This window comes from Chelonoidis abingdonii, chromosome 16 (assembly GCF_003597395.2).
Source record: "Chelonoidis abingdonii isolate Lonesome George chromosome 16, CheloAbing_2.0, whole genome shotgun sequence".
NCBI classification, from domain to species: domain Eukaryota; kingdom Metazoa; phylum Chordata; order Testudines; family Testudinidae; genus Chelonoidis; species Chelonoidis abingdonii.
Window position 1 is genome coordinate 4,209,078 of NC_133784.1, and position 15,103 is coordinate 4,224,180.

At 61.7% G+C, this 15,103-nt stretch overlaps 1 protein-coding gene across 1 annotated transcript in view; it reads left to right on the forward strand.

Moving 5' to 3' along the window:
• SEMA4G (semaphorin 4G) overlaps window positions 1-10,463 on the forward strand; it is a 54,283-nt gene extending 43,820 nt beyond the window's left edge. The window contains 6 exon segments of the mRNA XM_032795744.2: window positions 3,528-3,672; window positions 4,858-5,080; window positions 5,382-5,497; window positions 7,112-7,266; window positions 9,071-9,132; window positions 9,540-10,463. Coding sequence (XP_032651635.2) covers window positions 3,528-3,672; window positions 4,858-5,080; window positions 5,382-5,497; window positions 7,112-7,266; window positions 9,071-9,132; window positions 9,540-10,378 — 1,540 coding nt within the window. The 3' untranslated portion in view covers window positions 10,379-10,463.
• The last annotated feature ends 4,640 nt before the right edge of the window (window positions 10,464-15,103 follow it).

Genomic DNA, 15,103 nt, shown 5'->3' on the forward strand with positions numbered 1-15,103 from the left:
CCCCCCCCCGCCACGTCCGTGCCGGACAGATCTCAATGGAGGTCCCTCCCCTGCCTGCTTGCGCTGCCAGAGATCGGCTCCCTGCAGAACTGCTGTCTGCTGCCCCAGGGTCCTAGTGCCTGCCAGCCGCTATTGGCAAGGCAGGCTGCCCTTACCCTGCCCTAGCCCTGAGCCTCCCCAACGCCCCAAACCCTCATCCCCAGCAGAGCCCTCATCCCCCCGCACCTAATCCTCTTCCCCAGCCCTGAGCCCCCTCCTGCATCATGAACCCCTCATCCCTAGCCAGAGCCCTCATCCCCCCACACCCTAATCCTCTGCCTCAGCCCTGAGCCCCCCACATCATGAGCCCACAGCCCTCACCCACACCCCAAACCTCTGCCATAGCCGTGAGCCCCCTCCTGCATCATGAACTCCTCATCCCCCAGCCCCAGCCAGAGCCCTCATGCCCATGCACCCTAATCCTCTGCCCCCAGCCCTGAGCCCCCCCACATCATGAACCCCTCATCCTCAGCCCCAACCCTCATCCCCCTGCTCCTCTGCCCCAGCCCTGAGCCTCCCCACAGCCCTCACCCCACATCCGAGCCCTCTGTCCTAGCTCTGAGCCCCCTGCCTCATGAACCCCTCATCCTCAACCCTCATCCCCCTACACTCTGATCCTCTGCCCCAGCCCTGAGCCCCCCCGCATCATGAACCCCTCATCCTCACAGCCCTCACCCCACACCCCATCCCTCTGCCCTAGCCCTGAGCCCCCTCCTGCATCATGAATCTCTCATCCTCAGCCCCACAGCCCTCACCCCTGCACTCCCTATCCCCAAACTCCCTCCCAGAGCGTGCACTCCCTCCCAGAGCATGCACCACCTCCCCTTTCCTACACCCCCACCCCCAGCCCAGAGCCTGCACCCAGACTCCATTCCAAAGCCTGCACCCCTCACCCGCTCCTGCACACCCACCCCCTACCCCAGCCCAGAGCCTGCACCCAGCACCCAAACTCCCTCCCAGAGCCTGCACCCCTCACCCCTTCCCACACCCACACCCCCAGTCCAGAGCCTGCACCCAAACTCCGTCCCAAAGCCTGCACCCCTCCTGCACCTTAATCCCCAGCCCAGGACCTGCACCCCATACCTCCTCCCAAAACCCCGCCCAGAGCCTTAGGCTGGTGGGGGCAGAGTTTGGGGGGGCAGAGTTGGGGAGACGGGTTCTGGGCACCACCAAAATTTCTACAAACTTGCCACCCATGCCAGAGCGATCAAGGAGCCGGGGCGTATTTCACTTGCGCACATCTGGGCCAAGCGCCAGTGGCCGTTTCCTTTGGTTATTGACATCGATGTGAATTCTAATGAATCGCTGCCTGGCTAATTAGCCGGGTCTGTCTCTAGAAGCCTGACACTGACTGTGGCTATTTATAGCACAGTGGCACAGGGAGAAGGACTGGGCTTGGGTGGTTTCTATAGAGAAATTCATTAATGATCACTCAGGGGGCTTGTTAACCCCCCAGGAGTGGAGCAGCCTGGGGAGTGTGCAGGCAGCCGGGAAGAATCCAGGTGTGAGAGGGTTAAATTAAAGGGAAAGCGGCGATGGCACCATAGCCTAGTAGTTAGTGCACTCCCAGGCAGGGATCCTGATCCGCTCTCCAGGGCAGCAGCCTTCCTCGCCCGGCCGGTAAGGGGGAGGGTGAAGATGAGCGGGGAGGGGAGGGAGCCTCTTGAGGCGGCAGCAGCAAACAGTAATCCATCCCGCTCCTGATGACCAGGAAACTGGAAACCACCTCCTGAGCCGGGTGTCCCCCAGGCCCGCCCCCGTGCCAGCTTCTCGCGTTGTGTGCGCCGGGCAAGGAAGAGGCAGCGGCCCAGGGCAAGCGTCTCCGGGGATCACAGGCCCACCGTGCTACTGAGCACAGAGCTGGGCATTTACCCTTTCCCCTCCCACCTCCCAGCTGTACCGTAAGCTGGGCAGAGGGTGCCAGGCCGGGACTTAGACCTCCTCTGTGATCTTGGGAAGGTCAGCGACTGGGAGGTGGAAATAGGGCGGGGCCAGCACTGAAGAAGAAGCCCCCTCTCGCTCCACCTCACAGTGGGGGCTGGATGCCAGGCTGTCTGGGGTTGGGAAGGAATTTCCTCTGGGGTAGGGCACAGGGGTTGTAGGAGCCAGCAGGGCCGTGAGAGCCAGCAGGGGTCCCTCATGCTGAGGGCTGACCACTACATGCTACATGCTGAGGGCTGACCACTCACCAGGGACTGCCCTTCCTCGGCTCTGTGTGATGTCTGGGGTCACAGGGGTAGGTTTAACAGAGTGGGGAAACTGAGGCACTCAGGGCTGGGGCTCGTTGTGCACTGGGTCAGTGGCAGAGACAGGAATAGAGCCCTGGAGTCCTGACTCCCGGAATCCTCAAATGGCGGCTTCTGTCCACCTCCTGTCCTGCTGATGTGCTATCATGCCAGGCCCGGCTGGGCAGCGTTTCCCTGCGGGGATGCCACTCTCAGCACCTCCAGCAGGCCTGGTCTGGGGCCCCCTCGGGATCTCCCAGAGACCCTGGGCTTGGGAAATCGCCAGGCTCCCAAACTTGGGGGCTCTTCCTCGACCTGCGGGGCCTCTGCCTGGCACTCCCCCGCCCCGTGCTGGGGCAGGAAATGTGCAGCGGGTGACCCTGCTATTGCCACGGGCCCATTAGCATCTCTGTTCCCTGCCAGCTCATCTCCGGTGTCCTTGGGGCAGATCTGCCCACACTGCTGCAGGCAGGGGGCTGGCAAACAGCACGAGGATGCAGTGACCTCGCTGCAGGAGTGAGGCAGCCGCTGGGAGCAGAACTGGAACCGTCTAGGCTTGTGCTGGTTCCTCTTGCGGAGCAGCCTACCTGGGAGACCCGGACCTGAACAGCAGGGGGGTTGCGGGTCAGGATTGAGGGGCGTTGGCAGAGTTGTGTGACGCCCAGGTTAGCGAGGTCGCCCATCTGCTCCTTATGCTGGACTAGGGCAGTGGCTCTGTGTCATATCTGGATGCACTGTCCATCCCCCTGTCCCTCAGAGGGCCAGCTGCTCCCACGTCCCATCCTGCCACAGCTCTGCCAATGCCAGCTGCCATGCTGGCGTTTGCCAGCTGGTGCCTGATGGAGCAAAGGGGGGTTCTCCATTTCCCATTCCTTTTCCCCGGAGACACACATCTGGGCCTCAGGAGGCTCGAGTTCTCTGCCACTGCCTTGCCGTGTGACTCTGGGCAAGCTCCTTCCCCCTCTGGGCCTCGGGTTCCCATCTGTAAAATGGGCATCATGCGACAGATCCACCTTGCCTCCTGCTTTGAGGTCTCCGGCTGCCGGTCCATGGGACGGTCCTGTCGTTATTTCAGAGAGGGCAGCAGCTCCTTGTCCTCCTCCAGGAAAGCCTGGGTGTTTGAGGCTGTTTCTGTAGGATCCAGCTCTCAGTGAGGGACAGGGCAGCATGGTCAGTGGCGGGGCGTCTGGCAGATGGGGCAGGGAGGTGCGTGTAGCCCTTGGGGGGGCCGCGGGTCACTGATCCTGTCGCTGTCTCTTCTAGGAGGAGCATGGAGGCATCCGCCGTCTGCCAGTACAACATCTCTGAGCTGCAGCGGGCTTTTGAGGGCCCCTACATGCAATACCAGGACACCACCCGCAAATGGACCCTCTACGATGGGGAGGTGCCATCCCCACGGCCGGGCTCTGTAAGTGACCTGGCGACGCCAGCGCCCCCTGCTGGCCTGCAAACATGCCCTCAGGCTTCATCCCCATGAGGGTTGGGCAAGGGGCAGCAGGGGTGGGGCTGGGACCCACGAAGGCCTGGATGCTAGTCCCAGCTCTGCTGCTGACTCACGGCCAGACCCACCCATTCCAGCATGCATGGCTCGCTCCTCGGGGCCTGGGGGGCAGGGGTGGCGCTCACACCCCAGCCACGAGCCACTTCCTGAGTTTTGGAGGGTTGGGGGGAGGAATCAGTTGAACGTAAGCTCCCAGGCCAGCTAATGCAATCTGGGGATGCATAAACAGGAGTCTCGAGGAGGAGCAGAGAGGTTATTTTAGCTCTGTTTTTGGCCCTGGTGCAACCGCTGCTGGGGTCCCGTGTCCGGGTCTGGTGCCCGCAGTTGAGGAAGGATGTTGATCAATCGGAGGGGGTCAGAGAAGAGCCGGGAGAATGGTTCAAGGACTGGAAAACCCGCCCGGTAGCGATAGACGCAAGGAGCTCAGTCTAGCTAGCTGAACACAGAGCAGGTGATCACAGTCTGTCAGCCCCTAGGTGGGGAATGGGTAATCTTGGGTAATGGGGTGCCTCAGTCTGGCGGAGGAAGGTCTAACACCATCTGAAGCTAGAGAACTTCCCACCGGAAATAAGGGGTAAATGTTAACGGAGAGAGTAACTAACCGCTGGAGCAACGTACCAAGCGCCTGGTGGATTCCCCGTCACTGGAATCCAGACTGGGCGCTTGTCTGAATTCTGCTCTAGGAGGGATTTGGGGGCAGGTCTCTGGCTTTTGCTATGCGGGGGGGCAGACTAGTTGGTCACAGTGGTCCCCCCTGGAGGCCGAAGGAATCATTTAGTTTGCTGTCCCGTGTAACACAGAGCAGGATGTTTCACCCCGTGCTGAGGCCAGCTGCAGTTAGACCACAGCACGTCAGTCAGCAGGACTGAAAGGAACAGCAGCGCCCATGCACCGAGCCCCCTGCAATGGCTGGGTCCTGGTTAGATGAGACATGCCCAGGTGACCCCAGCAGATGCCCCTGCATCCTCCTGGCCTGGCCTAGCCTTCCAGGCGGCTGTTCACCAGCTGCTGTGTCCCGCCCCAGCGGTGGCCGCATTGCCCCAGTGAGCAGGCTGCATACCCGTCCCTAGCCACCTCTCCTCCCCCGTGCAGTGCATCACCAACCGCTCCCGCGAGGACGGCTACCGCTCCTCCCAGGACCTGCCCAACAGCGTGCTGGAGTTCATCAAGTTGCACCCGCTGATGTTCGAGGAGGTGAAGCCGGCGCGGGGGGAGCCCCTGCTGGTGAAGAAGAACGTGCTCTACACGGCCCTGACGGTGGACAGGGCGCCGGCCCTGGACGGCCAGCAGTACGACGTGCTCTTCATGGGGACAGGTGCGTTGGCGCCGCCCCTCCCCCACGGGAAGGTTTGGGGGGGGCAGTGTTGTCTGGGGGCCCTGAGTCGCTCACCCAGGCTGAGTGGGATGGGGGACCCCAGCGCGGCTGGGGGGCCTGGGCGGAAGCTGCCACCGGAGAGGGGACCCACAGAAGGAGGGGGGTAGCACAGAGTCCCACACCCCCATCGGGGCAGCAGCCTTGCCCAGGCCGGTGGGGGAGCTTAGCTGTGCAGTGGCCTGTGGGCACAGTGCTCTCCCACCCGGCGCTGCCCTGACGGTGCCCCTCTGCCTTTGCCCAGGTGATGGCTGGCTGCACAAGGGGGTGGTGATCGGCTCCACAGTACACATCGTGGAGGAGCTGCAGGTCTTCGGGGACCCCCAGCCCGTGGAAAGCCTGGTGATCTCCAAAGGCCAGGTGAGACACCGCTCCGGGCTGCACCCCGACTCCGCCGGGGGGGACAGAATGGAGCCAGCCCCCAAGGAGGCACTGCGGACAAGCCGCCCCTCCAGGGGCCCTCTTGCTTGTAGATGGCAGAACAAAATGGGCACGTTGAAGCCCTGGGCTGCCGCAGCCCACAGCCAGGCCCACTGAATTCTAGTGGCGCGTTGGGATGCCCCCCTGAGGAGGGCTTGGAGACGGGGAGACGGACGAGGAAGGAGAGGCAGGGACTTCTGCTGGGTGGAGCAGGGGGCCGGGCGTCAGGGCGCCTGAGTTCTATTCCAGAGTCTGCCACCGACTCCCGCCCATCCGCGGCCCCTCTGTACATTTGCCTGGGCGGGGCAGGAGGAACAGCCGCCTTCGCGTCGTTAGCTGGGCTGCCAGGCCCTGGCACTGCAGGGCGGCAGCGAATGGGGCCCCTGCAGGCTTTCCCGAGGCCTGTCTCCCACCCAGCCATGCTTTAAACTCCTTCCTAGGCAGCTGGCTGAGCAGAGAGGCCTGGCGGTGAGTGCCCGGCGCTCCCTGGGGCCTGTCTTGCCCAGAGAGCTGGCAGCACTGCAGGGCGGCTCTGATTAGCCAGCCTGGCCCCCTGCCCACGGCAGAGGCTGACCCCAGCTTGAAATGCCAGCGCTTATTGGAGCCTGGGCGCCCTCGGCTGCCTGCCAGCCTGCCCGCCCCAGGGCGGGGACTGAGAGCTGTGCTGTGGGGCAGGACGCTCTGCTGAATGAGAGGGGCGTTCCTGGGGCCCCTCCCTGCCCTCAGGGTCTCAACCTCTCTCTCTCCAGGCTGCTACCCTTATCCAAAGCCCTGGGGAGGCCCCCCGCCCCATGCACCCCCAGTGGCTTTCCAAGCACAGGCCTCAGCAAGCCAGAGAAGGGAGCAAAGGCAGAGCCAGGCCCCACCTCCAGCCCAGTGGGGCAGGGCCTGGGGCTGTTCCCCCCTGGCCATTGCTACTGGGGACTCTGCATGGGGGAAGGGAAACCCCCCTCTTTGTAATGCCCCCATCCCAGCCCCTCAGACAGGGGATGCAGCCCAGAGCCTAGGAACCAGGCAGCCAGAAACTGTACTGATCCCCTGGGTGCCACCCAGCCCCAGGCCCCCATCGCTTCCCCAACATCACGGGAGCGAGTCGACTGGGGAGTGAGCCCCATCCCATAGGGGGACTGAGGCAGTGACCTGCCCAAGGACACACATAGGTCAGTGACACAGCTGGGAGGAGAACCCAGGAGTCTGGGCCTTCAGCCTCCCACTCTAACTACTAGACATGCTGCCTGCCAGAGCTGGGAATAGAACCCAGGAGTCCGGGCCCCCAACGTCCTGCTCTAATCAATAGACACGCTGCCTCCCAGAGCTGGGAATAGAACCCAGGAGTCCTGATCCCCAATGTCCTGCTCTGTGCCCAGCGGAGCCGCTGCCTGTCTGGGGCTAGTTTCTGGGGGGCAGATTCTCTTAGGCCTTGGTTCAGGCGTGTGTCTGACGATGCCCTAAGGGAAGGCATGTTCCCACATCAGTGTGATCGAGTTTCGCCTCAGCCCGGACCAAGGTTTCAGCCGGCTCATAACACTGGGGTCTCTGCTCTTTGCCTTGCAGAGAAGTGTATACGTGGGGGCTGCCAGCGGAGTCCTGCAGCTCCCCCTGTCCAGCTGTGCCAGGTACAGCTCCTGCTACGATTGCATCCTGGCCCGGGACCCCTACTGCGCCTGGGACGGCGAGGGCTGCAGGGAGGTGGCCGGTGCTGCGGACAGGTACGGAACCGCTGAGCTTCTCCTGCCCCAGGCCTCCCAGCGGGGAGGTCCTGGCCCCTGAGCGGCCTGCTGCCCAAGTGAGACACAGCCGTGGGTTACAGGAGCTGCCGGCCCAGCCATTGTCCTGGCTCCAGCCCGGGCTGGAGGGATGCCGGACTCAGCCAGCCAGAACACCATCTGGGAACTGGAGAGCTGCTGGGTGCGGGTGGGGGCACCGCAGCCTCCCTCAACGCTGCCTGGTGGGACGGCTTGCCCTGTGCAGGTGAACCCACCTCCTGGTGTCTCCTGCTGGGGACGTGCGCCAGGACACTGGGACTTCCCTACGCCTCGGCCCACCAAGCAAACCTCCCCCGTGCCAGCTCCACCGCCTGAGGTGCTGCAGTGCCATCTTAGCCCCTCGTTGGCACGGGTGGCCCCTTCCCAGAGCTGGCCTGGTGCTCAGGGAGCCCCGACTTCTGACCCCGGCTCCCACGCTGCCCCCTGGTGCTTCCTTCACCCAGAATGGCACAGTTAACCAGGCTCTGATCAGAGCTGAGATGCTGGGAACCAGCTGGCTCTGGGTGCATGTGCGTCAGCAGGCGGAGCTGTGTGCATGTGTACCTGTCTGTAGGTGGGGCAGGGTGTGCACACATGTGCGTGTCTGCAGGCAGGGCTGCATGTGCGTGTCTGTGGGTGGGGCTACGTGTGCATGTCTGTTTGTGGGGTTGCATGTATGTGTGTGTGTATGTCTGCGGGCGGGGCTGTGTGTGTGTGTGTGTGTCTGCAGGTGGGGTTGCGAGTGTGTATGCGGGCAGGGATTTAGGCGTGGGGCTGCATGTGTGTGTCTGGAGGTGTGGCTGCATATGCATGTCTGCAGGTGGGGCTGCGTGTTGTGGAAGTAGAGAAAGAACTGACCCGGATTTGAAGGGGATTTCACAGTTAAATAGTCCCCTTATGTGAGGCGGTAACAACCCCTCAGCACCGGTGCATTAACCTTATTGGGGGTGGCCAAACTATAGTCCCCAGTACCACATACAACTACCTGATTGAGGGTGGCAAACTAAGTCCTCAGCACCACTTCAAACTAACCTTATTGGGGCAGCGAAACAGTTCCCCAGCACCGCTCTGCATCTCATCTTGCTGCGCAGTCAATACGTTCGGATGGCTTAAGCCCAACAGGGACAGACGACCGCACGGACAGTCCTCCTCCAATACCCCAATAGAAATTTCCAAAGGTCTCTTACCTCTCTTGTGGCGCCATGGGGTTCGAAGGGGAACGATCTGCAGCAGCTGCCGTTGTCTCAGCAGGCGTTTCCATCCTGGACGAGCCCCCAAACTTGTCGGAGAAGAACAGAGTTCTCACTCTCAGGTTGGGTGCAGCAAGTCAGATACTTTATCATCTCTAGCAATTGCGTGGAGGGAGAGCGCTAAACAGGCTCTCCCAGGTAAACAATCACAGCAGCGTTTATACCTTTGTTACGTACAATAATGAGCAACAGCTGCATTTTGTTTATACATAGGCCATCCTGATATCTGATTTTTCTCACCTGTTTAGACTCTAGTCTACATTCCATACTTATCTAACACAAGGTCGCAACGACGTCTCCCACAGTTCTTTCCCGCTCACCTCACACAATCCTCGCTTCTACAAATCTCGCGTTATTAGGGTTACAGCTAGCCCGACTCTTGCTCACATAAGGGGACTATTTAACTATGAAATCCCCTTCAAATCCCTCAGTTCTTTCTCTCCTTCCACACTGTGCATGTCTCTTAGGGCCATCAGCCACCGGCCCCCTGCTGACACAGCTCATCTTGCTCCTAACAGGACCCAGCTGACCCAGGATGTGCAGCACGGCAGGGAGGGCTGCAGGAACGGCTCTGCCCAGGGTGAGACATCGCCCCGCACCGGCGAACTCATGCCGAGATCATCCAGCCTCCGCCTCATGGAGCCACAGGGGCTGGGCCCTGGCGTCTTGGGCTGTCGGCAGCACTAGCTGCTCTGGCACTGCCCGGGGGGAGAAGGGAAAGCGTCTCGCTGGCCCCCTCACAGCCCCCACTTTCACCCCCAGTTCCCTGGGAGGGAGGTGTCGCCCTGCCTGCCCAGTCATTGCGCTGGGGGGCTCCAGTCCCAAAGCATTCTGGGAACTCTAATGACTCAGACATTGCCTTACCATGGCAGTCCTGGGGTGGGTGGGGAACAGTCCCAAGGCATTCTGGGAGTGTGCTCTCGGCTCAGCATGGGGCGCAGGTCATGGAGCGCTGGCTGAGCTCCCCCTCTCCTGTCTCTCCCGCAGCACCCCCTGTGCAGAAGAACCGGACGGTGCTGCGGGGCGATGACGTGCTGCTGCCGTGCGAGCAGCGCTCCAACCTGGCACGGGCCGCGTGGCTGGTGAACGGCACGACGGGACTGGCGGCTGGGCGGGGCCACTTCCGAGTGGGGGTGGACGGGCTGCTGGTGACAGACACCCTGCCGGAGCACAGCGGGGACTATGGCTGCTACGGGGAGGAGAATGGGCTGCGCTCCCCGCTGGCCGCCTATGCCCTGACAGTGCTGCCAGAGCCGCCCAAGGAGCCAGCGGCACCCACGGCCCCGCCGCTCCCCAGCCCCGACCGCCAGGCCTCCCCCGACATGAAGTTCGTCTACATCGCGGTGATCGCCGTGCTGGGCGGGCTGTGCCTGGTGCTGAGCGCTGTGCTGCTCCACATCTCCTGTCTTCAGCGCCGCAAGGGCAGGTACGTGCTGGGCGACCCCCATGCCCCCTCCGTGGAGCTGCAGACGGTCTCGGCCAACTGCCTGGGCGGGGGCCGGGAGGAGGAGGAGCTGAACCGGGAGGACGGCTGCCTGCAGATCATCCCGGGCGAGGCCCCCACGGCGGCATCCCCGGCCAGGGAGACGCCTCTAGTGCCCCCCCCGCCGCCCCCGCCACTCCCAGCCGAGTTCACCAACGGCATCGCCACCCTGCCCAACATGCTGCGCAAGATGAACGGCAACAGCTACATGCTGCTGCAGCAGCAGGAGGAGCCCAGCCCCTCGCCCCTGTACAACACCTCCTTCGCCGAGGAGCTGAGCAAGATCCTGGAGAAGCGGAAACACACGCAGCTGGTGGACAAGCTGGACGAGAGCTCCGTGTAGGGGCCCCCGGACGCCAGTCAGATTCAATCCCCTGCCCCCGTCCCCCCCCACCAACCAGTGTTAAACAAACCCACGGGAAACTACCTCTGGAACCGAACCGCCGGGCTGGGCCTCGGAGCGCCGGGATCCCTCTTGCTGGGACCGCTTGGGCCCAGAGCCTGTTGTAAAGAGACATTGATTGAAATGGGAAATCTATTTATGTATAAAAGATGACAATCCGGAAACAGGAGCCAGAAATACGGCTGTGTCGGGGAGGGGCGGGAGGAGACACCTGCCCGGACGCTGGCCTCGGACCACTCCGCCGAGGTCTCTCCCCAGCCCTGGGAGCGGCAGCTGGGCCGCGGAGAGGTGGGAGCTGGCCCCTGTGTGCTGAGAAGAGGTAGGTGACAAAAGCAGCAGTTGTGAAAGCCCTGCCTGCGAGCTGCTTTCTGGTGAAAGCTCTCACGTAGTGTCCCAGTGCCAGGTCGGGGCCGAACGCTGTGGCCATTGCTTGCCAAGGGCTCGCCCAGTGCTCGGGCTTTGGCACTTCATCGCTGCCGGTGGTGGGGTTGGGTCTGGTAGAGCAATGTCCAGCAGCCCCAGCTGAGATCGGGGCCCCATCATGCTGGGGCTGGGCAGAGACAGTCAGGCGGTCCCTGCCCAGTCTAAGCAGATGAGACAGACCAATACGGGGAGAGAGGGAGCACTAGCCATCCCCACCATTCAGAGCGGGACTGAGTGACTCACCCAGGGAGTTGAACCCTGAGCTTCTGGGGCCCAGCTTAGTGCTTGAACCACTAGGCCAGCCTGCCTGATGATAGCTGTGCCCTGCTGTGTGGTTTTGTTTAATAACAGGAGATCTACCTATCTCCTAGAACTAGAAGAGACCTTGAAAGGTCATTGAATCCAGCCCCCTTCCTTCACAAGCAGGACTTGCCCCAGGTCCCTCAGTGGCCCCCTCAAGAGTTGAATTCATAAGCGTGGGTTTAGCAGACCAATGCTCAAACCACTGAGCTATCCCTCCCCCACTGCTGCTGAACCTTGGAGCTTGAGTATGTGTGTGTACAAGGATGTGGGGTGCACAAGGACGGGAGGGGGGTATGTGTGCACAGAGGATGGGACGGGGGATGTGCACAAGGATAGGGGAGGTGTAGGGATGCAGAGCCCTGTGATACACATGGAGGTGTGAGGGGAGGGGTGTCTAGCAGAGTGGTCCAGTGGTTTGACCAGCAGGCACGGGGCAGCTGCGTTGCTCACACAGGGTGACCCAGCCCCTCTCCCATGAGGGGGGCACCCTCCTCCCCCGCCCATCATGTGGGTGGTACTTTAGGGACAGTTCTCAGTGTCTGAACAAATTACATTGGGATTATTTTCTGTCTCCCTCCACTTGTCCTGCCAGGGGCCGTAGTTTCCTGGCTTCCGATGCCCAGGGGGAGGAAGTCCCCCCCCGCCCGCAGCGTGGGGCAGGGATCCCCATCCCAGCAGGTGGTGGGACCACTGCAGAGCCCTGGCGTCTACTGGCAGAGAAGCGCTTCGTGGCCTTGGGCGGCGTGACGCCCATCCTGGCCCTTGGGTGATTTGGGGGGGTGGATTCCCCATGGCGGGAGGGGGTTCCCCATCTGGGGGCTCTTTGAGCTGCTCCGACATGGGGTGCTGGGCTCAGCCATGGGGGTGACAGGCAAGGGGCAGCAATGCGCTCCCAGGCGTGCTGTTCTCGCACGGCTCTTTCCTCCCGCCACGTGTGTCACGGGGCCCTGCAATTCATCACGTGCATACAGATGGGGTGAGACAAAGAACCCTCCCCCCACCCCCAGCTCTGTGCTGCCTCATCCTAGCCTGGCTGAGCCTTGAGCTGGTGGCAAGCGGCTGCTTCCAGCCTGGGCTGAGTCTGTTTGGCATCCCTGGGGCCCTGGGCAGAGCACGTGGTCCCAGCCAGCCCCAGGAAGGGTAACTAGCCCAGGTTCACTCCTCCAAGAGTGTTGGAGATGCCGGCAGATGGGGCGATGGGAGAGTTGAGTTGGCGCCGGCCTGCAAGGACCTTGCCCAGCTCCTGAGGTGTGTGTGGCTCACTCCTTTATACCTCTAATGCACCTGGCGGCTCGGCTCCTAGGGGTACCGCTCTGCTGCTTACCTGGGTTCAACACTCATCTCGGCCCTGCCCTGCTCCCCTGAAGCCCATCAGACCCCAGATGGGCCCACCCTCCCCCTGGCTTGGTGAGAGAGATCTGCCCTGGACCCATGAGAACTGCTGCTCTTTGGGGTCAATGGACCATGCAAATGCAGAAAAATATCCAGGGAAAAAACAGCCCATCTGGCCCCTGCCTGCCCCCCAGCCTGGGATTTGGAGAAGAGAGGCCCGGGAGGATCTGGGCCCTGTCACTGAGGCCTGGAAGCTGTTGGCTGGCTTAAGAGCATCTTTTTGTTCAGCCAGCAGAGGTGCCAAGCTAGTGGGATCGCCACAGACATTGGGTGCCTTGCTGGGTGGGGAGCCAGGCTGCAAAGGGACAGGCCAGCAAGGCAGGTTGAAGGATGCGATAGACCTGGGGTGTTAGCTAGAGAAATGCCCCTCACACCCGCATTCTGAGTAGCCACCTGGCTCTTTGAGCTGGCCCAGCTTTGCCCCTGACACCGGGCTGTGTGTGTACTGCCGAGGTATCCTGGCTTCTGCGGGGATTTAGTCAGTATGTGAATTTCGGTAAGGCCTGGGAAACCCCAGGTGAGTATTAGGGCTCATGAACACGGCCAAGCTGGGTCATCTGTCTAGCCCAGTGTCCTGTCTTCTGACGGTGGCCAGCGCCAGGTATTTCAGGGGGAATGAACAGAACTGGGCAATTTATCGAGTTATCCATCTGCTGCTGTCCATTCCCAGCTTCTGGCAGTCAGTGATTTAGGGATCTCCAGAGCATGGATTGCATTCCTGCTCATCCTGGCTTATAGCCATTGATGGACCAGTCCTCCAGGAACTTATCTAGTTCTGTTTTTGAACCTTGTTATAGCCTTGGCCTTCACAACATCCTGTGGCAATGAATTCCCCAGGTTGACTGTGCGTTGTGGAAAAAATACGTCCTTGTGTTTGTTTTAAACCTGCTGCCTAGTAATGTCTTTGGTGAGCCTTGGTTCTTGTGTTATGAGAAGGAGTAAATGACACTTCCTGATTTACTTTCTCCACACCAGTCATGATTTTACAGACCTCTGTCATATCCCGAAGTAGTCGTCTCTTTTCCAAGCTGAACAGTCCCAGACATTTTAATCTCTCCTCATACGAAAGCTGTTCCATCCCCCTCATCATTTTTGTTGCCCTTTCCTGATCCCTTTCCCATTCTCAGATACATTTTTGGAGATGGGGTGCCCAGGTCTGTATGCACTGTCCAAGATGAGCGCATTGAGGTCCGTGCACACAAAGATCTTTCCCCAGCATAGCAGAACCACTTTAAAGAAGTTGAACAATTGGATCTGGGTGTAGGGCCCAATTTGGGGTCTGGGATGGGTGAACCTTCAGCAGGGGTGGCTCTAGGAATTTTCCCGCCCCAAGCACGGCAGGCAGGCTGCCTTCTGCGGCTTGCCTGCTGACAGTCTGCTGGTCCCGTGGCTTTGGGGGTCTCCGAAGCCGTGGAACCAGCAGACCCTCCGCAGGCAAGCCGCAGAGCGCCCCCCCCGCAGCTTGCCACCCCAAGCACGCGCTTGGCGTGCTGGGGCCTGGAGCTGCCCCTGACCTTCATGCACTGAAGTGTCTCAAACACATTGATGCCTGTGTGTATTCCCAGAGCCCAGCCTCCAGCACCCACTGCCGGCTTACAGGGCATTCACAGGGGCATACGGGGTATGAGCATATGCAAAGTAGTCGCCGCAAACCCCTCCACCCCCAACTTGCTTGAGAATTTCACCCCCTCTCTTCACAAGCTGTGATTTGCTCAGCGATCAAATGGGGGGGCTGCCTCTGCAGCGCCCCCCATTTCCTGTGCCACAGACACGGCCCCCGGGACCCACCAGACCGAGAGACAGAGCTGGGGAACCCGGTGTGGGAGAGGAGCGGGCAGTGGCTCAGCGCGGGATGGCGTCTCAGCTCCAGCGCTGGGCATGCGGCCCCAGGTAGGATCCATGTGGGCGCTGCAGAGGGTCTCGGCAGGTCGGTCCCTGCTTGTGGGAAGGGGACCCCGTCTGCAGGGAATCAGGGGGCAGCTTGGGGTGGCCTTGATGGAGGGCGGGCAAGGGAGAAGGGCAGCAGTACAGGCACCAGACAGGAGTGGGTCAGGAGCTGTTGGGAAGTGGGGACAAGGCGAGGGGTGGAGGAGGAGACAGGAGCAGCGGGACCCGTCAGTGCCAGGCTCGCCCAGCTCCTGCCGATGGGGTCGAGCCCACGTTCCAGCGCAGAGCCCCCCTGCCTCGAGCCGGGCAGCAGGGCTGGTTTCAACCCCCTCCTGGAGCTGGGTCTGGCATGCCGGGTTTGCAGACCCCCAGCCTCCCCCAGGGGCCCGTGCCGAACAAGGCCCTTTCCCTCTAGCCCGTTAATGAATCACTGACCCCCAGGGCAGCTGGGCTCCCCCTTCCCCAGGCCAGAACGGCTTGGCTAGACCGAGCGGATCTGGGGACAGGAGCCAGACCCATGGCCCCCTCCTCAGCTGCTCCCCAGAGCAACCTGCCTCCGCCCTGCCCGGGAAGGATGCCCTCTGGTGGCTAGAGCGGAGACCTGCCCGCAGAAGCCTGTGACGATGCCAGGGGGCCGTCAGTGATATTAGGAGGGGGCAT